Source organism: Vicugna pacos, chromosome 2 (assembly GCF_048564905.1).
Source record: "Vicugna pacos chromosome 2, VicPac4, whole genome shotgun sequence".
Classification (NCBI taxonomy): Eukaryota; Metazoa; Chordata; class Mammalia; order Artiodactyla; family Camelidae; genus Vicugna; species Vicugna pacos.
Window position 1 is genome coordinate 41,371,689 of NC_132988.1, and position 27,478 is coordinate 41,399,166.

The 27,478-nt window shown below is 36.2% G+C and overlaps 2 protein-coding genes across 14 annotated transcripts in view; one reads left to right on the forward strand and one right to left on the reverse strand.

Moving 5' to 3' along the window:
* CAMK2D (calcium/calmodulin dependent protein kinase II delta) overlaps positions 1 to 27,478 on the forward strand; it is a 294,475-nt gene that overhangs the window by 231,372 nt on the left and 35,625 nt on the right. For 10 of the 13 annotated variants that reach the window (XM_072938444.1, XM_031691363.2, XM_006217342.4 and 7 more), the window contains 6 exons: positions 5,310 to 5,404; positions 8,303 to 8,425; positions 8,699 to 8,782; positions 9,228 to 9,270; positions 12,555 to 12,592; positions 21,294 to 21,342. In XM_072938444.1, the coding sequence (XP_072794545.1) occupies positions 5,310 to 5,404; positions 8,303 to 8,425; positions 8,699 to 8,782; positions 9,228 to 9,270; positions 12,555 to 12,592; positions 21,294 to 21,342 (432 nt within the window). The remainder of the gene's footprint in view (positions 1 to 5,309; positions 5,405 to 8,302; positions 8,426 to 8,698; positions 8,783 to 9,227; positions 9,271 to 12,554; positions 12,593 to 21,293; positions 21,343 to 27,478) is intronic. The other 3 variants (XM_006217352.4, XM_015250447.3, XM_072938435.1) reach the window with 1 other exon arrangement.
* LOC140688736 (uncharacterized) overlaps positions 26,370 to 27,478 on the reverse strand; it is an 87,091-nt gene continuing 85,982 nt past the window's right edge. The window contains exon 6 of the mRNA XM_072948514.1: positions 26,370 to 26,520. The gene's annotated coding sequence lies outside the window, so the exon portion shown is untranslated. The remainder of the gene's footprint in view (positions 26,521 to 27,478) is intronic.

Below are 27,478 nucleotides of genomic sequence, written 5' to 3' on the forward strand. Positions count from 1 at the left end.
AACCTGAATAATATTATAATAGGATATAATAATATGATAATAATAATAATAGGAAAATAGTCTCTGTGATGTTCAGGAATTGCATTCTCACAAGCTTGCCCGGTGATTTTGAGGCACACCAACTTTTACCCAGCTAGTTGCGAATTCTTTTAGAGCAGCAGGTTTTGGGATTGTGACAGAACAGAGCAAAGGTTGCAAAGAGCTGGCCTCTAGATGTCTTGGCCAGACATTTGGAGCTTTTATATTGGGGCATTGGCCTTTATCTTTATAATGTGTTACCAGGAGATTTCCTTGGAAACTGTCAGTTCCTGGCTTCTCTAACCGAAAGAACTAATAACAGGATGCTTTTGTTCTTATGTGGCAGCTGTACCTGCCAGACAGATGACACCTGCTCTCCGCTGGTTCCTGCCCTCCCTCGTGCACAAGGCGGGGACTGGCATTCACCCTAGCCTGGTGCCAGAAAGCCTTTCAGTTTGCCACTCCTACTACATGGTCTGAATAATTTTCATTATCTGAAAAGTAATTTTCTATCTTGCTTGCTTTGATCTTATCTTTGTTCTATCCATCATTGCCCTGTAGGTCCCAGAGTGTTAGTTGAGCATTATCACTATTTGAACTGTGATTTCTTCCTTTTCTTTTTTTCTTTTCTTTTCTTCTTCTTTTTTTTTTTTTTTTTTTTTTTTGCATAAGGGATAAAAGGGAGCCATACATATCCCTCACTGGTTAATTGTGCGTTTCCAGACCCCACATGCATTTTGTATGCAAGCTCGTGGTATGCCCTTTAGTTTCTGAGACTATGAAGTGGATGTCTTTTTAGACTGCTCCATTAAGTTGCCTCTGGCTTCTCAAGAGTTTCTCAACATTGCTTCTTCATCTCTTTTTTTCATAAAAGCAGGCTTTAGAATGGTTTAATCATTAGTGTGATTATAGCTTTAATCATTTTTCTAACTCTAGACTTTATTAAAAATCAGTTTTGAATGTTCTTGATAATGTAGTCTTTCTACGTAATCAGTAATCAGTGCTTCTCAACTCTTATTAATCAAACAACTCTAGCATCTCCCAAGCACAAATATGTACATAAGATGATGAAGACTAGTTTTAGGTTCCATTTTTAAAATGTTATATGAAGCTGACTATGTCAAAATAGCTTTTTAAGTTTTTATGGAAAATTCTCTCTACAAAAGTAGAGAGAATGATAGTATGATGAACTGATGGCTAATCTTATTTCATCTACACCACCCTACTCATTCCTCCACCCGAGATTATTTAAGTCAAGTCCAAACATTGTATCAATACATCTATAATTACTTTAATGAATATCTCTAAAAGAAAAGGGCTTTTTTAAAAGTGTGACAATGGTAGCAATATTTTAAAGTATCATATAATAGTAATTGCTTAAAATCATCAGGTATCTAGTAGTTTTGCTATTTGCCCTCCTGTCTTATCATTTTGTTATCAGTTTGGTCTTTTAACTCTCTTTTCACTTGTAAGTTCTGCTCTTCTCTTTCCTTCCCACTCTCCTCACTCCTCTCTTCTCAATTTATTTGTTGAAGAAACCTGTAGTTACTACAGAGCACCCCTCAGAGTACCCAGTCCTGGTCTCTACACTCTGGTTTCCACTAACAGAAACCAGGATTACTTGTAGAAGTAACTGATCCCAAGTCTGGAGCAGGAAAAATACAGAATGATTCAGGAGCACCCAGCCGTACCAGGAAGAACAGAGACTATTAGAGACCACAGAGTTCGCATTAACAGGACTCAGGAGCCAACTTGAAGAGTCTCCTACTGGTTAAAGATGGGATAATTAGAGGATAAATAAGAAAGGTTACAGTAATAGATTGAAACATCAAGTAAGTTTAAATCCATGCATTCGTAATGATAATCAAAATAGAACAGCAATCCTAGCCTTCAGAGGATGCTGGGGAACTAATGTATTATTTTAAAAACTGATGTATAAAAAAGGAAAAAAATCAATTCCTCTACTTTTCTTATATGAACTATGAGTTGTTCTTCGACTAAAAAAGGCATAAAGGAATTAGAATATCATTCTTTTGCAAAACAAAGTATCTAGGCAGTGATCATCGAAGGCTGCTAACATCATGAGAGACATCTGACATTTGGAGGTCATATCGCCCCCTGATATGTTCTTGCAGAAAAAGCAAAAGAAGACTCTTTGATTGGCTTTTAAAAATGTTAGTGCCTTAGTTATAGGTAGAGAAAAAAGACTCTTTTTTTTTTTTCATTTATTCTCATATTTTTTCTCTGCCAGGAGAAGATGGTAAAATACTAGGATTAAAAGAAAATTATAAATTGGAACCTTACTAGTAAGGCAAGGATTCTCCATTAGACAACAGAAAATTTAAAATATTCAAGTTAAAGTGCATAGGTAAAGGAAAAAGTGGCTATGGGGAACATTTAAGGCAGGACCTTACTGTGTGACTGTCAAGGCCTCTCAATTTGACAACACAAACACTTTAAAATTGAAAATGACCATTCTTGTTAAAGTTCACAGAGAAAGAAAAAGTGACCTCAGGGGGTGTTTAAGACAAGACTTTGTCAAACTTGCTTGTGGCTCGGTTATGTTACTTAAGCTGTCAGCCTCCACATCCTCATCTATGAAATGGAAACAGTAACATTTACCACATAGTAACATATCAAGGTTGCATGAGCTAATGCACTAAAGCACTTGTAACTGCCCAGTTAGTGTCATCTACAATAAGACTGACTAGTATTATCCTTCTTAGTATGCCACAACTCTCGTCTTTGTTCTATACTTTCAGAAAATAGAACCACGAAAGAGCTACAACTCAGAAATGCTTCCAAATCTAGTCTAATGAGCAAGTCAGAGTTAGTTTACAGAACAATGTTTATTTTAATAGGCCTTGACAATTTAACATTAGCCTGCTCAGTAGTGCCTCTGTAACTTTTTTCTTTAAGTCTTCTGACCTGAAAGTGTTTCTAAATCTTCTCTATTTATGCTATTATTTTATTAAAAGTACATTTTTGGTAGAAACCCCTCAATCAAACAAATAATGAACATTTATCTACACTGTGGCTGCTGATTCTTGGGGAATGAACTGTCTCAGAGCCCTCCCTTCGCAGAGAAGTACCACAGCAAGTAAATGTAATGCACAAGAATAAACCCTCAGAAGCAGGCCAGGCTTGCAATCCCAGCCTAGGTCCAGAGTGCTAAATGTCACAGTTGTGAGCTTGTTTTTTAATTTTATAATAGCCTAAACTCCAGTTGTTATTAGAAAATGTCTAATTAAAAATTAGTATAAACTATTGCCATTACAAAACTGATTTTCCTCTTCACTCCCTAAACCATAGCTGAGGGCTAAAACCGTTGAGGGTACGTTCTCTTTTCTGCTTGCATCCTGGGGACACAAACACAGGCACTCGTCATCACTGTTGTCATCATTATTACTAGATGCATCCATTACATCATATAGTAAAAATATGAAAATAAATTTCAGTGAATGCACATTAAATCTATAATGTAGTGAAAGATGGAAAAATATTTGTATGTTGTGAACGTGAGGTACCAATATATTGTGACTTTCTATATGGTCCTTTTTTTTTTTTTTTTTGATTTTTAACTCCACTGTGATGAAATAACTTTCAATCTCGACTTAAAAACCTTGTTGGGTTTTTATTTAATAATGTTTTTTAAAATGTTTTATTCTGGTAGTGATCTGATTTTGAACTGGATCTCCTTGAAGCAGGTTAGAAAAGTCTAAGGCAATTAAACCCGTGTTTAAAGCCATTGCAGCCGCGGTGGTGTGTATCGTGTAAAGATGTCAGGCTGATGGACAGGACAGGGCTAGATGTCCCTGACAAAGGAAAGGTAAGGAAACAAGTGACTAGCCCTGATGAGCGGAGAGAGGAATCTAAGGCACACCAGGCAGAGTTTCCCTATCTTACCCACCTCTCCCAGGCTTCCCGCGGAAAGGGAGTGCAGCAAGAGGAAAAGAGGGGGCAGGAGACATCAGAGCCATGGCAGACCTAACTCCAGGACAAGGGGCTAGAAAAGAAAGTGAAGACCTTAAGCAGGGCAATAAAGTATTTCAAAAGTAGAGGAAGGGATGTATGATGAGAAAGAGGACCTTCCCAGGAGACATTTAGACCCTAGATATGATTTCAAAGCAAGTTAAAAGCCAGTGATGACAAGAATTTTTTTTAACTTAAAAGTTAAATCAGATATTGATGACACTGATTTGTGAATAATTACATATTTATGAAAAATATATCAAATTGTGTTAAAGCTGAGTATTTAACTCTTTGAATTTTATGTTCAACTTCAGTCTCCTCTTCCTTTTCCCTCATTGTAATATATACTCTTCTGTAGTATCACTGGTTTAGTTGTTGTTGTTGTTTTAAAGAACTCTATTTTTGAAGACTCAGATCATTAAAGAGAAAAGGATTTTCATCTCCTTATATATTATCCACACTCCCAAGGACCCTGGCTATTTAGAGTCTGAAGTTACAACCAGGGCACCATCACTCAACAAAATGTCCTAATTAGCAGCAGGATGACTAAGAGGAAGTTAATAACATGTTATGTTTTTAGCCTGTAATTTTCTTTTTTGGTGGTGTCTTTGTCTGGTTTTGGTATCAGGGTGATGGTGGCTTCAGAGAATGAGTTTGGGAGTATTCCCTCCTCTTCAGTCTTTTAGAAGAGTTTGAGAAGGACTGGTATGAGTTCTCCCTTGTGTGTTTGGTAGGATTCCCTAGTGAAGCCATCCTGTCCTGGACTTTTGTTTGCAGGGAGGTTTTTTTTATTATCGATTCTATTTCACTTCTAGTGTTCAGTCTGTTCAAATGATCTGTTTCTTCTTGATTCAGTCTTAGTGGCCTGTATGTTCCTGGAAACTTGCCTGTTTCTTCCAGGTTGTCCAGTTTGTTGCCATATAACCTGTTATTTTTTATACGTCAAGTGTTAACGTGACTAAAATCACGTGGTATCTAAGCAGATGAGAGTGCAGGGGGATCACACACAAGCAGAGTTCAGGGAGGCCAGATATGTCCCCCCAGGGGCAAGCCCATTTTGTCTTCAGACGTGCATCTTGAGGGTTCGTGGGTGCCAGTTTTGGACTGCTGCCTTGTCAGAGCTCTTGAGTGTGGGAGGATCAACATTCACTCTCCACAGAACATGTCAGAGAAGAGAATAACCTGTCTCTCTGAAGTTTACCAACAATTCAGGTTCCTCTTTTAGAATGGGTGCAGCTTGATGTCATTGTGATCCGCCACATTTAACCAGTTGTTGTCCACGGGACTTAAAGCTATGTTAATGTGCTCCTTCCCTCCAGGAGTCATTCTCTATATCCTACTGGTTGGATACCCACCCTTCTGGGATGAAGACCAGCACAGACTCTATCAGCAGATAAAGGCCGGAGCTTATGATGTATGTAGTAAATATTCATGTACCTTTAGTTGAGGGTTTGGTTTTTGTTTATTGATTAAGACTCAGATTTTTTCATTGCTATTTTAACCATTATGTTCAATAACGTCCCTTATCGTTTTCCTCTCTTTTAGGGAAAGGGAGATAAGGAATGAGAAATGCAGCATACATACTCAGTTTGTATTTGCTTGCAGCTCTCTATCTTCCTAAAGGAAGACAGCTTGAAGTCTGTAAGGAAGGGCCTTGCTTGTCAGTGCTTTTGGATCTTAGTGCATTTTAAAATATAAAAAAATTAAATGATTTCTGCTTTAGAAATGATTACTACCTGTTTAGCTGAGGTATATTTCCCAATGCCTGTCTCATAATTAGATACAAACAGTACTTTGCAATGATCCATGTATCAAGTAGAGCATTGTTCCATTATGTCAGTTTTGACTGTTTTTGTCTTGTTTACCCGGTGGGCTTCTGTGCAAACTTTCATTTGAAGAATGGGTTTCGCAGTTGAAAAACAGTTGCGGGGCCTGAGGGATACAGCCCAGTGGTAGAGCACGTGCTTGGTGTGCACGAGGTCCTAGGTTCAATCCGCAGTGCCTCCATTAAAGAGGGGAAACAAAAAGAAAGATTTTTTAAAAGTTTGAAAATCACAGTTCCAATACATTTCATTTACAATTAGAAATCTTTGAAAGTAGGCATCTGAATTAAGTTCTGTAGAGTAAAGCCTTATCTACTTTCTCTTTACGGCTTAACTTTGTGCTTTTTGGTACAATTTTCTCTCCTTTGACAAATATGTCCGTAAGTATGATTTTCCACCTCCTCTGGTTTTACCTTGCACAGCCCTCTGGAAGTCAGAGTGCAAAGTGTGGAGATGTTTTTCCCGTGGTATTAAGTGGCAGGCAATTTGGTGTCTACCTTCTGTGCTCATGTTACAAGCTCAATGTCTAGATAAACAAGTTTATATAGTATAGCACAGGGAACTATATTCAATACCTTGTAGTAATCTTTAATGAAAGGAATATGAAAATGAGTATGTGTACGTATATGTATGACTGAAACATTGTGCTGTGTACCAGAAATTGACACAACATTGTGAACTGACTATACTTCAATTAAAAAAAAAAAGGAAAAGTGAGAAGCTCAACGTGTGGAAGTAAGAGAAGTTAAATGAGAAGTTTATGTTATATTGTATCAGGTATCATCAACCTCCCAATGCATTTCTGACTAAATGTTCGATTTAGGTGGATGTGTATATCACAGGGATTGAAAATCTTTTCGTTCTGAAGCATTCCCTTCTAGCCAGACTGACAATAATTGGGCCGAATTATGACTGCACTGGCCGCAGCTAGCACTTTCACTGCCTTCAAGGAGGGCCAGGCACTCCTCTGGGAAGACATAGCTCTGCAAATGCAGTGCTTGTTGAATATGAAGGGATGTCTTTGTGAAAATTAGAAAAATAAGAAAAGGGTCCACCTTGACCCAGGTTGATCCCAGCTCCTCATTTGCTATCAGAAGAGCTGCACATCATGAAGAGTCAGGCTTGGGTGTTTCTTCAGTAGTTTCTGATTGCTAGCAAGTTTTTACAGATGCCCAAAATAAAATTCTGGAATTAAAATGACAGTTGTTAAACTGGCAAAATTTGCAAGTATTGAAGAATTAGTATCATTTTTCTTATGTTTCATTTTGCCAATGGTTCACAGCCTGCCCATTTTATAACAACTAAAAGTGAACTAACTTAAGTCCATGACCCAGTGACAATGGCTTTTTTCTCAAGATTGTGTGTAAACATTCATGAATTGGGAAAGACCCTGATATTCTGTTTGTTTAAAAACTAATGTGATACACACTTTTCTTAACCTATCAAAAACAGTATTTCTGCTAAATATGCTTATTATGTGAAAGTGGGGCTACGTAAGTATCAACAAAAGATTCACATACAGAAATTTAGGATAAATAGCTTTATTACACAATTATTAGTATGCAAATGGATTACTAATAGATGTTATCAGAGTTGGCTACTTTCACAAACTTTGTTTTGGTGAAACTTGTAATTAAATAGATTAACCTTTTTGTTGAAGTAGAGTTACAATGTTGGGTTAGTTTCTGGTGTGGAGCATAGTGATTCAGTTATATATATGTGTGTGTGTATGTATATATATATTCATTTTAATATTGTTTTTAATTATAGGTTATTACAAGGTGTTGAACATAGTTCCCTGTGCTACACAATAGGACTTTATTGTTTGCCTATTTTGTATATAGTAGTTTGTATCTGCTAATCCCGAACTCTCAATTTGTGATTAACTTTTTGAAGTATTAGAATGAAGTCCTGCTGAGGCTCTTGCAGTCTCACTACTACTTCTCACTCCAAATAGTGACAGTTAATAGGTCACTTTGGGAACAAGAACTGAAGCTGTTTTATTATCCCTGCTATTACTTCTTATGAACTGTGACAGTATGTAATATATCATTTTGAACCTTGGCATAATAGCATCATGACATGACAACTTCTCAGCTTTATTGACTGTTGCAAATTTGCATAAATAAATATGAGAAACATTGCATAAAATTGCATTTTCAGATCAAAGCAAAGATGCTCTGAGAGAACTAGAAGGTTGAATTTATTTTTCTAAATTTTAAAATGTTTCACTAGTTATAACGTGACAATTTAATATATCTGTTTGTCCCTTATCAGTTACACTCAATATCTTCAATATAGATATATACATGGAGAGGTGGATGTATATCTCTGCATCAGTTTATCTCTATGTAGATATAATTTAACTTATACAAAAAGTAAATTTGTGAAGGAATTCACTACATAAGGAAATGATTAGGATATTTGACTCCTCCCTGTTATACTGAGTGTCTCTTTTTAAAACTCATCATAAATTTGTATTTTTGAAGTTTCCATCACCAGAGTGGGACACAGTGACTCCTGAAGCCAAAGACCTCATCAATAAAATGCTTACTATCAACCCTGCCAAGCGTATCACAGCCTCAGAGGCACTGAAACACCCATGGATCTGTGTAAGTGACGGTTCTCCAAAGACCTCAGGGGCTAAAAATGAAAAACAGATTCTCCTTTCAAAGTTTTGGGGTTTTTCTTTCACTTTTTTGTGTTTTAACAAATAGTCTTACAAAATCAATCTTTCATTATTAGGAAACTCTTGCAATTGAATACTTATGAGTTCATCATATGGGTACAGGCACCATTAATAAAAACTTGATGAAGTTGAAGATACTGTTATGCTCAATATCTTTTACATATCCTCAGTTAAGTTTATTTTTCTCCTCTTCCAGCAACGTTCTACTGTTGCTTCCATGATGCACAGACAGGAGACTGTAGACTGCTTGAAGAAATTTAACGCTAGAAGAAAACTAAAGGTAAGACATCTCACATTTTTGTGAGGAGGAGAATTTGGCAGAGTGAGGAGTGAGACTCTGTAGGAGGAACATTAGCATTAGCAAAGGCTTTTCAATGTGTAGGCCTAAGTTCTCCTCCTCTGGGTCTTGGGGAAATGGAGTATACACTGGAGTTAAAGCTACGATGAAGAGCTAGGATCACTGTGGTGATGTGTGCGGTGGTCCCTCCCTCAGTGAGGGGCAGCTGTGCAAACTGCTAATGGAAATCTGACCACACACACAAGGGTGGTCCCTGCATCATGAGAGACAGAGGCCCGCTCCTCTCAGGCAACCAAAACCCACAACCAGACAAAAACCCCCGACTGAAAGTAAGGCCAGGCGAAGATTTGTTATCAAGGACTATTTATTTGCTAGGTCAGAGATTTGCAGAGGCAGCATTAATCATGTATCCTTCCTGTCCTGACAGGGTGCCATCTTGACAACTATGCTGGCTACAAGGAATTTCTCAGGTACATGTGTCAAGAACTCTGCTGCTTTTCCTCTGCTCTCCTCTCTAGTAGCCTTTTGGGGATTTAATTTTAAAGAATCTAATAATTGGGAAAACACTGTTGTTCAGGGATGGTAAAGGCATGACATGGACTTTTACCACGTCTGTGGCTGCCGTTAGGAGTTTCCCCAGGTGCTGTGTCACAGAAGCACGTGACTGCACCCTGCCAGAGAGCTCTCAGGAAGCCCTCGGCTTGGAACCCATTTGTCATCCCTCCTGAGTGCACACAGTTTGGAACTGTATATTCTCCCAACTGGAAGTTCAGCACTTTGAATGTAGAATTTACTGATATCTCATAAATTAATCACTATGAATAGTTTCTTTTTTTTCTATCTCATTTTCTTAGAGAATCCCAATAAGCAAGATTTTTAAAAGAAGGCCATTATTAAGGAACCTGTTTGTCTTAGGCCTGAGTTCTTTTGAAAGTACAGGACTGCAGTATCTTGGCAAGCTTTGAGAATGATTACAACTTTCAAACGTATCTAAACTCAGGAATTTTCAGAGAACCTACCCCACAGTCATAAATGTTCCTTGTTAAATTTCTCGTTAAATAATGGGCTAAAATAGAAGCTAAGCTATTTCTTTATTATAGGAGTGACTTTCCACAGTTGACATAAAGTATATACTATTTCCAGAAATTGAATTTTGGAGCCCCCTTCTTTGATAGATTACCTCAAAGGATCAGGTTTCCAAAGATAAAATTTTCTTAAAAGTGAATCATCCTTGTGTCTGGGGAGGGACTGAAGCAGCAAGATAGCTGCTGTTTGGCTGTTGAGACTTTCAACATTTGTCAGATGATTGTGCCAAAAATACTACCATTTTACATTGCTTACTGTTTCTGTAAGTGATCTGCAGCATCAAAGTCCCCAGGTATTTCTTCACTTCTTTATTTCTGCTCCATACTTAGCCTGAATATTGTAGTGAGGTCGGATGATCTGTATAATTATCAAATGTTCTCTAAATTTCTAAACCAATTTCTAGTTATTATTTACCATTTTATTAAATGGCCACCTTCTATCCCTCACTGTACGGAACTGTGAAATCATAGGAGTCTTTCTGAAGGCTTCCAGTGTTCTGTCAAGCATCAGTGATAATACAATGAAAAATGCTGCAAATTGAGGGACTGTGTCAGTTGTATGTATTTTGTCCAATTTGTTTCATGTAATAAAACCTTGTTACTGCCTTTGTCAAGTTATCTGTTTTATGAACAGTTGATTAATATAGTTGACGTTATATGGGTGAGTTCAATATCATCTCATTAAATAATAACTAATATATGCTATATGCAGATAAATTAATATTTCACTGTGGCCCAATAATTAGTGAATCACTAAAAGGTAGGATGATTTATTTATATAGTAGATATTGTTAGTGACAAACTAACTTACAAAATCTGAATTTGAAGATTGTATATTTTGTTAAAGTCTTAATTACACTTTTAGGTAAAAATTGGGCCTTTATTAATATATGCACCCATGTATAGAGGCTTTTTGTTTACCTCACATTTTCCTTTTCGTCATCATGTAAACTAAAAACTCATGACTAATACGTGGATTTTATATCGTTTCTGAATGTCTTAGCATGAAAAGCAAACTTTTTTTTTTAATCCATCACTTCAAAACCAACTGAATAACATGAGACCCAGTTACATCTTGTACTTGATATTGCATTTTAGTTTTGAGTATTCATTCTGTTTCATTGCCAAACATGCTCTTTAAATTAAGTAATTTGTCCATGAGTATATGGTTATAAAGTTGTTTTTATTTTTTCTTTTCTCCCTTTATGTGGAATGTATTTCTTGTGAGGTAAGGTGAATAGTAACCAAAAGGGACATTTCTGCATCTCCCAGGCCAAATCCCTGCTTACCCCGAATCATTGTCTTCTCTTTGCTTGCTACTGCAATTCCAATTATTCTGAGTTTGCTTTCTAACCTATTAACTGCCACAAGATTTCCTTAATGTTGCTTTTTAGCTCCAGGCACACGGTATTAGAGCTAAGGCTACTATTTCTTGCAGTCTCATTAATAATAAATTAATAGCTTTGTTGCTAAAGGCTAAATAAAATTAACATTTTGTATCTCTTAAATAAATTTAAAATTATACCAAAGTGATATCAAAATAATGGCCCAAATCAAATGGATGTCAGGAAATTACATGTTCATGCAGTTCTGTTATAGCTAGATATTTCCATTTCAGAAACCAAATTCTATTCTGATATACTTAAGTAACCATATATGTAATATAATTAACATTAAATGGAAAACTAAGTGTGTACCTTGTCCTGCATATTTGTGAATGTTCTACATTTGATCTAGTAATTGTCATGGACAGTCATATAATCTGTTCACTGTGTATGTACCCATTCATAAGTATATTTTTTGAAAGGACAACATAATTTTTTAATATACTCAAGAAGTTCAGTAGCAGAAGGAATGCTAAAAGCTCCCCTCCAAAAAAATAGTTTCATGTAAGACCATGTACTTTAGGAGTTCTCTGAGTTAGTTGAAGATTTCATTTTGTTTTTTATCTTGCCTCAAATTTTATGATTTTTCATTTTTCAATGTTAAAGGCTTTTATGAAGCCTTTGTTTTCAGATTTTGAAGTATAATAGAATACATAATACCTTTCTTTGAAGGTAATATGCTCAACATTTAAACAATTTGCTCCAAGTCAGTAATATACCATTTCATTTTAAATATAGTTATGAATACTTTTTATAAAAATCAAATGATCTGATTTCTAATATGTGTATTAAAAAACATGTTATTTAGCCAGAGCAAATTTTCACAAGTGAGTTTTAAGCGTCTAGGAGGAGGGGCTTCAGTGGCAGAACTGACTCGGTCACCATTCTTGTGGTATGAATGAACATGTAATACAGTCTGTAAGCTGATGTCTGAAGACTGAAATCAACTTTCTGGATTACAAAAGCATAGTCCAGTTAAAGTTCCAGTATCCTTTTCGCAACCAACAGCGAAATAAAGTCCTATAATATAACTGGCAAAGCGCCCAATCATATGCTACAAACTAAATAAGAATTCAGTCCTAAATTTGATATGGCAAAACCAAGAAAAGTGATACTGCATTTCAGTGTCCTGTAAGCTCGCGCTCATCAGTGTGACCTTGATAATTTGGCATAAGTTGGCCATAACTCAGTAAAGGCGGTGGAAGGAAACAAGAACCTGTCTTGTTGCCTGGCTGTGGGTTTCTGTGGGTAACTCACTAAACTGATTTTACTTTCATTTTGCAGCAGCCAAGAGTTTGTTGAAGAAACCAGATGGAGTGAAGGTAAGTTAAACAGGTGCTCCTAAACTCATTTCTGCCTTTCAGTTGCTGGGTCATTTTTGAACGTTAAATGTAAGTTCTAAGTCATTGCAGCTTGCAGTTGTTATAGTTCCTGATAAAGGATGCAAGTTGAAATATAAAATAATTTCATATATAAAAATGATTAATATTTATACCAAGAAAAGCTGCATTTTTCTATTTTATTACATATTAAATAATCATGACAATTATATGAAGTTACTATAGAAACTGAACATCTAAATCCTCTCTGCTTTACTGCAGCCTCAAACTGTCATGGTGACCTGAAAATCTGTGAAAACCAAGTGCTTTTCCAATTAGTTATGCTGTATTCTTGAAGGCTGCTAAGATTTCTAGCCTGGAAAAAAATCAAATCATTGAGTCTAGGAAACCATACCTCACAAGACTATTTCTCTGCTTGGGCAGTTTTTATAAAGGTCTTAATTGTTCCTGTCTGTTATAAGATATTGAGACAGGCTTAACATAATATCCTGAACAAATATTAGAAAAATTTTCCAAGAAAGATAACGGCAGACTATTTTGACTTTCTTGGATTTCTAAACAAAATAATACAACATAATTTCTACTGATTCTGTTTCATTTCATGGGAATTTACCTTTGGTTGTATAGAACCTTATATTTGCATTATGTTTGTTGTCTTTGCAGAATATTACCTCAATGTTTTATTTCTTTAATCCTTTCTTTCTCTTCTAATGGCAGACACCTACATTCCTCATGAACACTTCAACATTCTTGGGAATTAATTTTCTAACATTTGAACTTGACCCAAAGTCAGGTGGTCAGTTCATTTTGAAAATATGACATAGAAAATCATTTGTCACTTGTTACATTCATGCGCAGTCATTCTTCACCCCCCTGTCTGTGTGTGATTTGGGAATTTCCAGAGCGATGGTGACCATGCACTTGTGATTCCCATGAGGATGGCATTTCCTCTACCTGTAATATTCTCTTCCTCCTGCTTACTTTACTCAGTTTAAATTTCAGTAATCACTGTTGATGTCTGCCTTATTCCCCAGTGTTACATTGGTGGAAATGTGGTATTTTAAATTTTCCAAATGTTTTATTCTCCTGTGGTTTTCTGTATTGTTCAGTAATGCAGAGCTCACAGTTTCTGTTGAGATAGTTTTGTTACTATCTTTATATAGAAGGAGATATTTCCAGAACTTTTTTCTTCCAGTCACCTTATTGTTTCTCCTGAAAGACAAAATTATTCTGTGCTCCATGCTTGGATACTTTAAAAATTCAACCGGTCATATTTTTTTCTTTTCCTTTCTCTTTGACTGGTCACTTCAGAAAAGGAAGTCCAGTTCGAGTGTTCAGATGATGGTGAGGATCTCTATCTGCCAGATTTCTCCTCCTGTGAAAATTCACACTTAGGAGTAGAACAGTATTACTTACCTAAGTTAGTGTTAAGTGGAGAAAGGATAGGACCGTTACAGGTTAATGTTAATTAACTATTAAAACATGGTGCCCATGCTCACATATTACTGTTTTTCTTTGAAATGGAATTTTTTAAATATCTAAAAAGTTGATACCATCATCCATGTGCTATTAAAGGATCTTTTAGAAGACAGTGCGGTTTTCTTGTAAAACTGAAGAGACCATGACATAAGTAATGTCTAGAATTATTGTGAAAAGTGAAGAAACACTATAGGATTATTTTTAAGTAAGGATGACGATGACTAAAATAGGAGTGATTCCTAGTATAGATAAACCATCCACCATGGAGTGTTACAAATAATGTGAAAGTGGTCTGACAATGGATCCATCCTAGTTAAGCACCTTTAGATAAAATATTTCTTAACCTCAAAACTGAATGAACTCAACACCTGAAAAATAGGAAGATCTTGCCCATCCATGCCTCATAAGAATAATTCAGTGCATCATTTAAATATCTGGTTTCATTTAAATTTTTAAATAAAAATATTCTGCTTCCATAATATAAAATAACTACATTTCACACAGAAGTGCCAAAGCTCTTGTATATTTAAAAGACAGCTGTGGTTGAGCCCATATTTGACTCTTTAAAGGAAGTCCTCCTCGCATTTTAGCTGGAATTCTTCTCTTACTTTTAAGTACTTAATATTACAGATACATCCAAGAGATTTTCTATAGTAAAAAAAAAAAACAAAAGATAATTAATCTAATCTTTAACAAAAAAATTGTAATTGTACATTTAAACACAAGGAAAAGTGGTGGTTGAGACACATACTCATTTAACTCTTATTAGTCATGCGTGACAGTAAAGGATGGCTCACGCGGACAGAGTGGCCTTTATGTGGAAGCGATGACGGTGTGTGTATGCTGTGTGTCTACGTGTGAACGTGGGTGTGCGTGTGTTCAAGTGTGCGCGTGTGTGTATCTTGTTTGCATAGATTTGTATGTGAGACATTTTCACTAAAATAAAGCAGTTCTTGGCAATCACATCCTAGGAAAAAAACTCAAGTGTTTTATCTCAAAACAGAAAATATCTCAGTATATTCCTTTTTCATTCTTTGCATCCACTGATATAAACTGAATGTAGCATATTAAATACATGTGTGCTTTAATCTTGAGTACTCCTGCTCATTTGACAGGAAGTCAGCTGTGTTTTGCCAAGCCCTCTTCCTTCATAGGAAGTTACTTGTGTGTGCATCTCTCCTCTTTTCTCATATATTCTATCCTAACGTCAGTACTGAGTTTTGACCCCTCTTTCGTAAACTCCATTATCTCTTCTCTTTTGGGCTGTTGCACACACATTTTATGTTCAATTCTGAGCACTTCTATTTAAAGAAAAATTCTAAACTCTCTGCAAAGTATAGATGGATGGTTTAATATTTAAAGAGTTTTCTAGTAAAGGGCACCAAGTTTTCTCTTTTTTTGCATGTCACACAGCACAGTGTTAGTGATTATTTCGATAATACTGATAACAAATAATCACACAAATGTGAATGAATAGAAAAGCAAAATATTACATACCTAAGTTAATTTTTTGACCCTTCTATCTTTCAGTGCTAGTTTCAATATGAAAGAAAAGAATCCCCAGAAAGTCCAAACAATTAAATTGGTGTCATTGCTTATAAATATTCATTTGGTATTCATTTATTTTGTGCAAGATGTTTTTCTAAGTCCTTAAGTACATCTATATTAAAATTATGGATGTATTCCTTTAGATAATAATATATAAAGAAACAATATAGTGTAAGAAAATGAATGTTAATTTCTCTTTGTTTAATAACCACAGTGTAAGTTGTCATGCATGAGTTTAAATGAATGTTGATGATTACTTTTCAGTCTTTGATTCTTTAGTACCCAAACTCAGTTGTCATTTCAAGTTGCCACTTGTCAACAAAGAGTCTTCTCTGCGGGCCCATTACAGTATTTATTGACCCACTGAGTTGTTTTCACAGCATGGCTTCCATAGTGTTCATGATCTTTCTTTAAGTTCAGAACCACTTAGATTAAAGCAAGGGAATGGTGTTACCAAATATAGTCTTCAACGACAACAGTTAACACTTTGACAGAATCCATAGTGTTTTCCTCTCAAACAACTGTGAAAAATGAAGTCATTTTGCGTCCAGAATATAGTAAAGAGTTCAATTTGCCAGTTTATAATGGAAGATCTGTTTTTTAAAGACCTAGACTTATCATTTTAAGAAATTTATTATAAAGCCTGCATTTCATCAGAAGATCTGTGTTTTTAATTGGATACCTACTAAACAAAGTGATGATGGCTCCCCAGAGAAAGACAGTCTATGTGTGACTTCAGGCTGGAGAATCAAATGAAAAAAGGAATGTATTCATAACTGTGAACAATTGGAAGCTGGGAAACAGAATTCAACTTGAAGAGTATGAAAATGTTTCTATTTATTTCATACTCTGAAACTTGATTTGAGCTCCGTTGAAGCAGCTCTTTGTCTGTTTGCTAAGGCGGCACAGCCAAAGCAGCCAAGTCCGTTCTGTCATTTCACCATCACAGACACAATCCTAGCCTGTATGTGACCGTTGGAGATAGAATCGATCATCGTTCCTGTCCATCATCGCAGTGTCTTTCACGTTCATCTTCAGTGGCTCTTTATTTTCATGTCTATCTCTCCATGTAGACATGCTGCATAGAGAGACATTGGCTACCAAGGGATTTAAGGCATCTCTGTTTCTATTTTCTGCATACCTACAGATAAACAACAAAGCCAACGTGGTAACCAGCCCCAAAGAAAATATTCCTACCCCGGCGCTGGTATACCTGGACTCTTTGTAACCTTTCTTAAGTTCTTTCCTGTTTTTGTTGTTTCTCTCATTTGCTTTCACTCTATAGATACTTTAAAAAAATTTTTTTTTTTGGGTTTCGGTTTTGCTTTCTAAGATATGAAAAAAGTTCATTTCTTTTTGTTAAGGTACTTGTCAAGCAGTGTGTTTCTAACTTTAGATGATCTCATTTCATTGTTGAACATTGTACTGATAGCTGTGGTCTCTGTAGTTGAAATTGTTGCATGTTGCCTTAGAATACAGTAGAATGCGCTTTGGTTGCTCGTAGCTCTTCCTCTGATGACAGCTCTGGATATTCATATGATGGTTTCTTCCTTTCATGACGCCCATGTTGACATCGAGGAGAGCTAAGGAGGTTATTGCAAGACAACAGTAAATGTAGACCTTATTCAGAGTTCTCATTTCCCTCTTATTAAAAGACAGCAGGGCTTTGTAAGACCTCATTTTCTGAGATAAAGAGGCACTGGATAATTTAAAGCTTTTTGTTTGTTGTGTTTTAAGTTAAATTATCACTGTTTCACTTTGATCCAAAGAATGAAATTGCATAGCACGGCGCTTTGAATGATCTATGGGAATCAGTTTTGTCCATGTCAATCAAATTCACATAATTAACAACTCAATCAGTTTAACCCTCTGAGGCTCTGTGGATTAAAATTCAGGATTTGCATACTGGCATTCAGTGCTCTTTGTCCCATAAGATTTTCCCCAAACTCTTTCAAGTTTTGATTTATGGTTTTCAGAAGTGATTCTTTTTTTTTTTAACATTTTTTATTGATTTATAATCATTTTACAATGTTGTGTCAAATTCCAGTGTTCAGCACAATTTTTCAGTCATTCATGGACATATGCACATTCATTTAGAAGTGATTCTTAATTTTTACTGTCCTCTGTACTATTAAGTTCAAATGAATAAAAAATGTTAGGGGATTGTTTCACTAGCATTAACCAGAAGGCTCCATTTAAAGGCAAGGCACATCATGATAGTGGATTACGTACTAGCAGGAAAAAAAAATGTGTTGATCACACGTCTAGCCAGGGAAAGGAAGAAGAGAAGCAAGCAGCAGACATGCTCTCTGAATTCTGCAGCATAACCTGTGGTGGAGAGGAGATCCCAGAGTGGGGAGAGTGCTTATGACTGGAGAGAACTCTCAGTGGGCTGCAGGAACTCCCAGTTGCCAGGACATCGTGTAATGAAAGTGCCAGGCATGCCACTGATGGACAGTGAATCTTTTTTTACATCAGCGATCTGATGGTTATTTTCCAGTTGAGGGTATTTCTTCAATTTTCTGATATAAAGCAATAGGAAAAATAATATTTTCCTCGCAGAAAAAAATATGACTTTACAAACAAATCTTCTGTATACCTACTCTGTTAAGCAGAAAGTTCTCTAATATATGAATTAACATGGGAATTAACAGCAATTTGCCTCAAATTATAGTGATTATATGATTAGTTCTAGAACCTTTTAAATGTTTCTCAGAATTTTTTAGGGACTTTGGAAATACATTCTTTAGGATAGCCCTTTTTTCAAATGTGGTCCAGTGACTAGATTTTCGAGGGGTATTTATCTGTGTATTATGATACCACCATCGGTTCTCAAAGCAACACAGCCGAAAAAATATCTTCACAAAGAATTTGAGATCCTCTCACAGAGTGCTAATCTCCAGTGCCCTTGGCCAGTCTTCTGTGGGACAGACATTAACAGTCCGTTGGTTAAAGAAGAAAGGAGAGCTTTCTCTGGTACAGGACTTTGTGAAACAGCAAGTGCCTCTTTAGTTCTCCAGACTGCAAAGCCATGTCTGTTTGCTGACGACGAATAAGGTCTTTTGCATGCTGCTGCTGCGTACAGAGGTGACCAAGCTCGCTTGTGGGCTCACCAGGAGATCTTTCATCAGAGATCTTGTCAGCTGCAGCCTCTGACAGTAGTTAACGTTGCTTAAGCTCTTGTCACTCTTTAGTTTTGTCAGCTGGCTCCCTCTGCTCTGTCCCTCCTACTAGTGAAGAATGTACTTACCAATGCGAACTGTTTCTTTCTCTATTTTGTTCTCACTCAGGAGCCCCAAACTACTGTAATCCACAACCCTGATGGAAACAAGGTATTCAGAAAGAATCAACATCATCTTGCTTTAACAAGATTACACATCTCATCAGAATATTCAAAGCAAAGTCAATTCATTATCTAAAAATAGGGAAGAAAATCCTTATTTTTTTTAACCACACTTTCTTTTGGACCTAATTTATCTTAGAACTATACACATATTTCTTTCAAAACAAAAATGACCTCTTGAAAGAGAAATGAATGGTACCATTAGTCAATAAAAGTTGGGTTAAGTAAGTCTTTATGTCAAGATGACTGTGTATCTTAAGCAATTCCATCTGGTCTTTTTTTCCCCCCATGCCTGTCTGCATAGTACTTTAGATGTATTTTGCATGAAATTTTACAATTTCTTGCTCTGTCATTCCATTGTCTTCAAAAAAAAGTCAACTTGATTTTACAGATATTTGTTTAAATTTAATGTTGCTTTTGAGTTTTATTTATTCTGTTGTTATAGTGTCTTTTTTTTTTCCTTTTAACTCCTTGTTGGTGGTGTTTTTGTTATTTGGCATGAATTTGAGGAGAATGGTGGGGGAGTTTCACTTCCTGTGAAATATGTTTGTCTTTGTTGAATTACATACATTTCAGTAACAGACACTTAAACTGCTTACCCCGAAAAGAGACTGTTATGTTTCCTGTCCATTATTGTACATTGTTTGCACAGTTTCTGAACATATTCCATGTTTCCACTTAATTACTTCCCTCATCCATTATTACATCTCTAAGGGGAGTTAAAAATACTTCATCAGATTTTTTTCAAATATTAAGTGTAGTCACTTCTCTTACTTTTCCTTACTCTTATTAAGTGGTAGTCTTAAAAAACACATTTCTTCTGGTTTACCATTTGGTTGATCAATGTTAAAATCATTAAAGTAAAAAACATGAAGTGTTGGATTCCTTAATATGAGATGTATTTTATAGTCATGACACTTAAAATATTCTTAAGTGCCTAAAAGACTTGAGGGAGTCAGGAGCACCACACAGGTGAACAGTTATTTCCAGTATCATTAGCAAGTCAAAGTCCAAGCGTAGCAGCTGGAGTGGACACTTCGGTAGTTCTAGCGGTTATCACTTGTAAGAGTTGTTGCATGATATTTCCTGCTTACATGAATTAGTTTATTTTTACTGTGCATGAGTTTACTTTCATCTTGAGTTGAAATCTGAACACTAGGTCACATTAAGAAACGCATGAGGACTCTTTGCTTTGGTTTTGTGTGTGTGGAGACTCTGGATAGATCTTTAAGTAGTCTGTCCCTTTGGTTTAAATCATACACATGATCTTTATAGAAATGGATCACTTTTGTGAATATTGAATCTCTAAAAGGACACTGGTGTTTGCATCCTTTTCCAAAATTTGTGTTTTATCACAGAGCACGTAGCTATTGATTGGAAGTTTCCAATTTTTTTTCAGCTCTAGCCTTTAATCATTCCAACTAGAAAATTGTGTCTTTCTTATGAATATTACTAAACTTCTTTGCTAGAAAATATTTTTAATATATTGTAAATGGAAAAATTTATCAAACCATTTTAAGGAACGGACCTTAATACCGGCAGTTACAGTGTCCTAAGTGCATTTCTTCATCTGCAACTTCATTTGTAGTTTTACAAAGAAATAGCTTTGTCTTTTCACTCTGGGAGCAAGTTTCTTATCAGTAACAGTGGTTTCTAATTTAGAAGTGAATGAAAAACATCTAATTTTTCTTGAAAGTAAATTATTCATATGGTTCCATTGTGCTAATCACAAACGTGGAAATTCTTAAAAGCACTTTCAGCTTATCGCACCTTAGTACCCTTAGCATCTTCATCAAATGATGTAATGAAATGCTTTTCTTTTCTTCAAAGGAGTAAGGCAGACAAATAGGCTCCAAATTCAGTGCTTGATACAGTGCCTTACACAAAGAAGGGACTAATTACTAACTAATTGGGAATATAAAAAATATTGTTTAAGGTTCAAACTCATTAGGCTAATATATCCAAGTTCTCGTAAATAACTTAGAGAAAGCACATCTTACGGGGCACTGTAGCACGACACATCCTTACACAGCACTTAAAATAAGTTGCATACTTCGGCTGCCTCTACAAATCACCTGAATGTGTCGTGCTTCAGGGATTAGGCAACCAGAGTACTCCCTTTTTGAAATGTTTGCGGCATTTGGCATTTCATTTCTGTTAAAGCCACATAACGTACTTGTCCATTTGCATGTCAGCATATGCTCACAGCCTGTTGAAGAATCTTGCATGATATGTACACCACTCGCCGGCTTTTTAAGAAGAAAAGTTAAGTGATTCATTGTTTGAAACTTAAATGTGTTTTCTTCTCAACAGGAGTCAACTGAGAGTTCAAATACAACAATTGAGGATGAAGATGTGAAAGGTATGATTAAACCAGAAACAGAAAATCCCAATTCACGGTTACGTATCTGTAAGAAAAAAATATTTGTTTCAAATAATAAGTTTAGGAACTAGGCTTATTCTAAGACATGAGAAATAAGTTTCTTTTTATAAGTACATTACTATTTTAATTATATGTATTTGTTTTGTCTGTTTTTTCTTCCACATTATACTATTTTCTCTGTCTTTAAACTATAGACAACTATGAACAATGTGGCATACTCAAGCATATTGTGATTTTAAACTAGTAATGACAGTTCGGGATCATAAGATGAAATGGTACATGTATCAGTCAAAAGGTAATATACAGTGTATATGTATCTCTAGGAAAGAACTTATATTCGAAAATGAAGTATGAAAATAACCATTTTTAAAATTTTTCAATGGTCTCAAAGGGGTTTCAGTAGAATTCTGAATTTGGCAGCCTTCTTAAGCTAGATTTTCATGGATTTTCCGAATATGTTCTGATCCCCATTCAGTTCACTTGCCCAGGTTCTGCTAGCTACACATGTGAGTCATTGCCAGCACGTCTGCAGACATCTCAGTGCCTCTGCACACACATACTAAACACATGTTTGCAATTACTTTTCTTCTTTTTGGTCTCATGGCTCTTTTAGAAGTGTTCAGTTTGCTTCAGTTGCCTTTGCAGTTTTGTATTCTTATTTTTGTAACTCAATGTACATAACTATAACTTTTGCAGGCCACTTACCTAGAAGCCATTCCAAAAAAGAATGGTAAAAATGGGGATATTTAAAACAGAAGTATTAAAGAATTATAAAACAAATTCAGGGAAATGATCCATTGGATAATTAAACATTATCTGGAAAGATTATTACCTGATAGTGTCACCATGGGTTTAATGCCATAGGTGAAATCAGTAAGATATAATTTTGAAAAATTGTATTCTTGTTGTAGAATAAAGAACCTGGAAAGTCTCAGGTCAAGGAGACATATAGGCAATTTAGGAAATAAAGATGTCTATAGACCACAAGTTGCCAGTCACCTCTGCTGACTTCTCCCTCTTTGGTTGAATAGAACAGCAGACACTATTAAAGCATGCTCTCTATTTATATTATTGGCGCACTGACCTAACTCTGCTAGAGGTGGTCAGTCATTATTTTTCACAGTGGAAAGGTGGATAGTGTGTCAAGGATTTTATTTAGTAGGTCTATTCATCTCCCTCTTACCTCTGAGCTAAAATTTTGAGCTGAAGTAATTTTATGAATCATCTATACCAGCCATATTAGATAAAGAGATTTTTTTAATCAAACAAGCAGATGTGTCATTTCGCTTTCCCAGTGATTCAGGAAGCATCGTTGTTGTAAATACTTTGGATTCATTAGCTGTTTCAGCCAAACACCATGTTTATATAACTTTACATTCTTCCCTTGCGCAAGAGTCAAAAAGAAGAAATAACCTGTGCACTATCCACTGGCAAGATTGAATCTTTAAATAACTGATTAAAATTAGGAGAATACCAACACCTCACTGTGTGCAATTCATCCTCCAAGGAATGTGCTTATTCTTAGGTGATCACAAGCAGGGTTTTAATAAGTGGTCTTTCTGAGCTGAATTCAACTCTCCACTGTACTACATTATTGGTCTAGGGTGACTGCTATGAACCTGTGTGAATGTCAGTAGATAAACAGAGTCCCTGACAGGCTTACCTTGCAGCTTACGTTTATTTGGCAAAATGAAACTACATCATACTTCTCAGAAGACAGTTCTTCACTTCAGATCACCGTGACGTAGGTTTCCTCTTACCTCTGGGATTTCACAAATTGAAACGGTACTTGTCTTTATAGTTATGCTGAGTCTATGCACACCAAATGTTAGAGAAGTTAAGTGTAATACTGAGATCAAAAGAAATGTCCAGTTGGTAATTGAGCCCAAAGTGCTTTGGCTCATTTCCTTGAACTCAATGAACTAATTATTTAAGTGTCTGCTTTATTTTCCTAGCGTGGATGTGGCCACAGAGTCATGTATGTAACACATTTGTCTTCATTTGTTTTCTCTTTAAGACCCAGACAGACTTTTGGTGGCTAACCTTTTTAATATTGACTGTTATCAGAAAACTTTAGACTAGAAGATACTCGAAAAATCAGCCAGGCCATCATTCTGACTGTAAGACAGGTGGTACAAAAAACTGTTACCAATGTTTTCAATGTATTGATCACGGTGGTGATGTGCTTATGGGGGAATCTCCCCACTGACCAGTGCAGTGTCTTTCAGAAAAACCCTAATAAATTTCCACATTTGAATGACTGGGCTCTTTTCACCTCAGAGTTTGCTAGAACTCTGAATAGCTTAGTAGGGAATGTGTTTATTGTCCAGCTCTGTTGGAACCCAAAGTTACCACATATCTAACATCTAGGAGCTCACAAAGACCCATCAGTTATACAACCTGACCAGGTCCATACCCTCATCACAGAACTATGTCCTCTCCACAAAATTGCATGTCTTTCTTCTACACATACACTTTCCAACCCTATCCTTTCTGTGTACAACCTTCTAATTGGAGTGAAACACCACAGCTTTTAACATAGTCTTAAGGGTATAGTCCCATAGCAGACTTCCCTGTGCCCATCCACATGCTCCATTCATTCCAGCTGGTTGTCCCACCTGACGCCAGCACTGAGACTCATCATTTTGTCATGGTGTGTGATCCTTGAACGCCATGTCATGTGCTTCCTGTGCCAAGGGAGTGCACATGCTTTCCCATCCCAAGGACCAGTCTGGCAGAAACAGTTCTGCCTCCTCTCCTCTGTAAAGAAACGTGGTGGGAGATGAGGGGAGTGGAAATGAACACATCATGGTGACCTTGCCAAAGGAAGAAATGAGGTGAATGAACAACCGAATATCTTTTTCTGGCCTCTTCTGGAGGAAAAAGGTAGAAAGACTAGCAGTCGTCAGAGGAGAAAGAAAGCAGAAGTTGTAGTAGAGCACCGAGAAAGCCAAGATTTGGAGATGGTCCCTTTTCCCTGAACTCTGCTTGTTACTTTCCATCCAGAATGGCCTTTGCCTTTCAGGAGGGCCCGGTCCATGCTACTCTCGAATTGTATCTAGGCTAGCTCAGTTTCTTCGTTCTTTTAGGAAATATCTAGTGAAAGTCTCCCATTTGCCTGAGTGCCGTATCTTGTCTTTGTGAACTTGTCTTATTCAAGAGCTTTCAACAACTCAGTCAAAACATTCTTCTGATTCATATGAATCTTTCGTGCTATAATTTAAGCCATTTCTCACATTTTAATTCAGTAAATATCAGGAAAACTTACTGAAAAAGTGAGACCCAAGATAAATGCATTTTATATCTAAAAGTTATTTTATTTTCGTTTTCTTAAAAACCTTCAGCATTTAGTTATAACCACGACATTTTCCTTCCCAAGTTCCCAGTCATCCTCAGAGACTCACATTGTTTTACATCTGTTCTGTGTAAAAAGCTTCTAGTCCAGTGTTTGCCTTCTCCAGGGCAATGTATTGACTTCATAGTGTTGACCTTTTGAGCCACTTCCTAAATTTGTCCTGTATTCAAAAACCAAATATTATCTCTAATGCTCTGTCAGTAAACTCTGTGTAATGGAGAGATACTAACAGTTTAAAAACAAATGAGCGCCATAATGTAGCAGTTATTACCACCGAAGCACTGTGACAATAACAACCCATTACACACTTTTAGAAAAGTCTTTGTAGGAGAACTTAGTTGGGTTTTCAAAATGAGATTTTTTTTTATCCAAAATTATTGAAATAGTTATTCCATTTTGAATATATTTCTGGTAAAACAGTTACATTCTTTAATGTCAGGTCTTATTAAACAGCTGTCATCAGTAGCCTTTCATTAATAGTCAGTAGGGCCACCAGTGCTGCTCTCCGTGGGGGTGGGTGTACTGAAAGCCCATGGTACATGGCAGCAGTGCTTTTAGCACTGTATACGTGTGAAGACTGTAGCCACAGTTTGCAGGGCCTTTCGCTGTATGCCACAGTGCGTCTCCACCTCCCAGCCTCCCCGGCACCATTGCACAAAGTCAGCTGCTGCTTCCTGTGGGGTGTGCGTCAGTTAGGTCCATCTGCTGCTCTTTCCCAGAATGCCGCACCTGCGCATCGCCTGTCGAAGTTGGGCTCCTGTGTGCCCTTCGGCAATCTATGTCACTCATCCTGCTTCCAGTATCTCACTTCAGCTCCCCGTTCAGCAGCTGCTTGACTCTCTTGCTGCATTCATCTTTCCCACAGGTCTAGGGGTGGACCTCTGTACTGCAAGCAGAAATGTATTGCTGTGAGACTGGCTGTGGGTAGAAATGTATTGCTGTGAGACTGTGTGTGTTGTTTACCCTCTTTTTGCTTTTGCCGACAAGTAGGCGGTGGTAATGAAGCTGCCTAGAATGTTTGCATAAGGCCCCATTAAAGGCACAGGCGTTGACAGCCTTATCTTATGAGTGGGGCCTGGTATGTGATGACACCTGGATATCATGGTCTCAGCTCATCTACAGAATCACTTGATTAATGAGCTTTCTATGTGAGTGTCTTGTAAATTTGACCTTCAGTGGACAGTATGATGACTTAAAACTTGGACTCAACTGTTCAGTGCAAATCATCCTTTCTGTGTAGGCTCCCCTGGGGTAGATGACCACTTGATGGAAGTTTTCTTCAGCTTCACATGAGTGTAATCTGTAACTCAGACCTTGTCTTGCATGCATGTTTTGCTTCAAGAGAATCTGCAAATCAAGAAACTCCTGGATATTGTATTTAAGGACTTCTGATAATTATATCATTCTGTTAGGTTCAAAGTATCTTAGAAAACCAGTAGTGCCATGTATGATAACTTCTTTCAGGTTTCTAATCCAAAATTTGATTTTTCAAAAGATTTATTTAGAAACATTCTTGTCCGCATGCACATACCTACCTGTTGATCTTTCAACTTTTCAATCAGGATCAATAACTTGTGGGACTGATGCAAAATCCATTCTACTCTACCACCAAATGACCATAAAATGACTTCATTTTCTCTTTTCCCTTTATTTTACCCTCCACATTCACTTTTTTTTCTCTTTACACTTTGCTTTCTATGAGATTTGAGTCTTACATTTGTCAGTGACAGCCTCAGGCTTGTTTAGCCCTGCTGACAAAATACAGGGTCAAAACTCTTGCCAACTTCAGCGTAAAACAAAATCTGAAATAAAAAAACAAAATGAAACCAAACAACAGAAACATGTAACTACTCACTTTATCATTAGAAAAACATAAGTTCATTCTATATTAGGATGCTTTCTCAGTTCAAAAATTCTGTAAATGGCTTTTTTAGCAAGTTTGCAAAAATTTGTATAGAAATTTAGAAAACTTAGAAAACTCTGTAGGAAAATAATGTAGCATTATTTTATTAAATACTGCATAAATTCTAAAAGCAGCTATGTTATAAGATTCCTGCCATCAGTTTCTAAATCTTGATTAAGCTACCACATTTTTAACTTTGAATTCATTTTAAAAATTCAGAGTTTAAAACTCTTAACATTTACCATTCATAGATACTACTTTATGTGGAAGTTAATATAAGAAGTAATCAGACTCACAGTTTATATGATCAAAAATTTCATGGTCAACAAGATCTAATTTACGCTATAATATAGTTGTGTATATTGAGTGTAAAACTTTAGTTTTTTATTTATCTATTTCCCGTTACTTGATAAAAATTTAATAAGCTGCTAAATTTAACATTATGTGCAAGTTTTAAAATATTTTATTACTCTTTATATCTCCTTCATCTTTTCAGATGATAACTCTATTTTTTTTTTTTTTTACTGACCTAAAAAAACTTAGCAAGAATCTAATTGGAATCTGGACATTGTTGGGGGGGGATCTCGTTTTTTTAAATATGTGCAATTATATATTATAAAATAATATATAGTGAAGTAATATGGATATTAATAATATAAACTATTCAAAATAATTATAGAAAGACATTTAATTCAAAGTTGAATTAGAAGTTGAATTAAATCACTGGAATCACAAGAATAAATCACTGCAGTTTTAGGGAATGTTATTACAATGGGAAAAATATGATTTCTAACCTATATATACAAAGCTATTACAGTACTAATGGGCTATAAAATTAGCACTTTAACTACATTCCA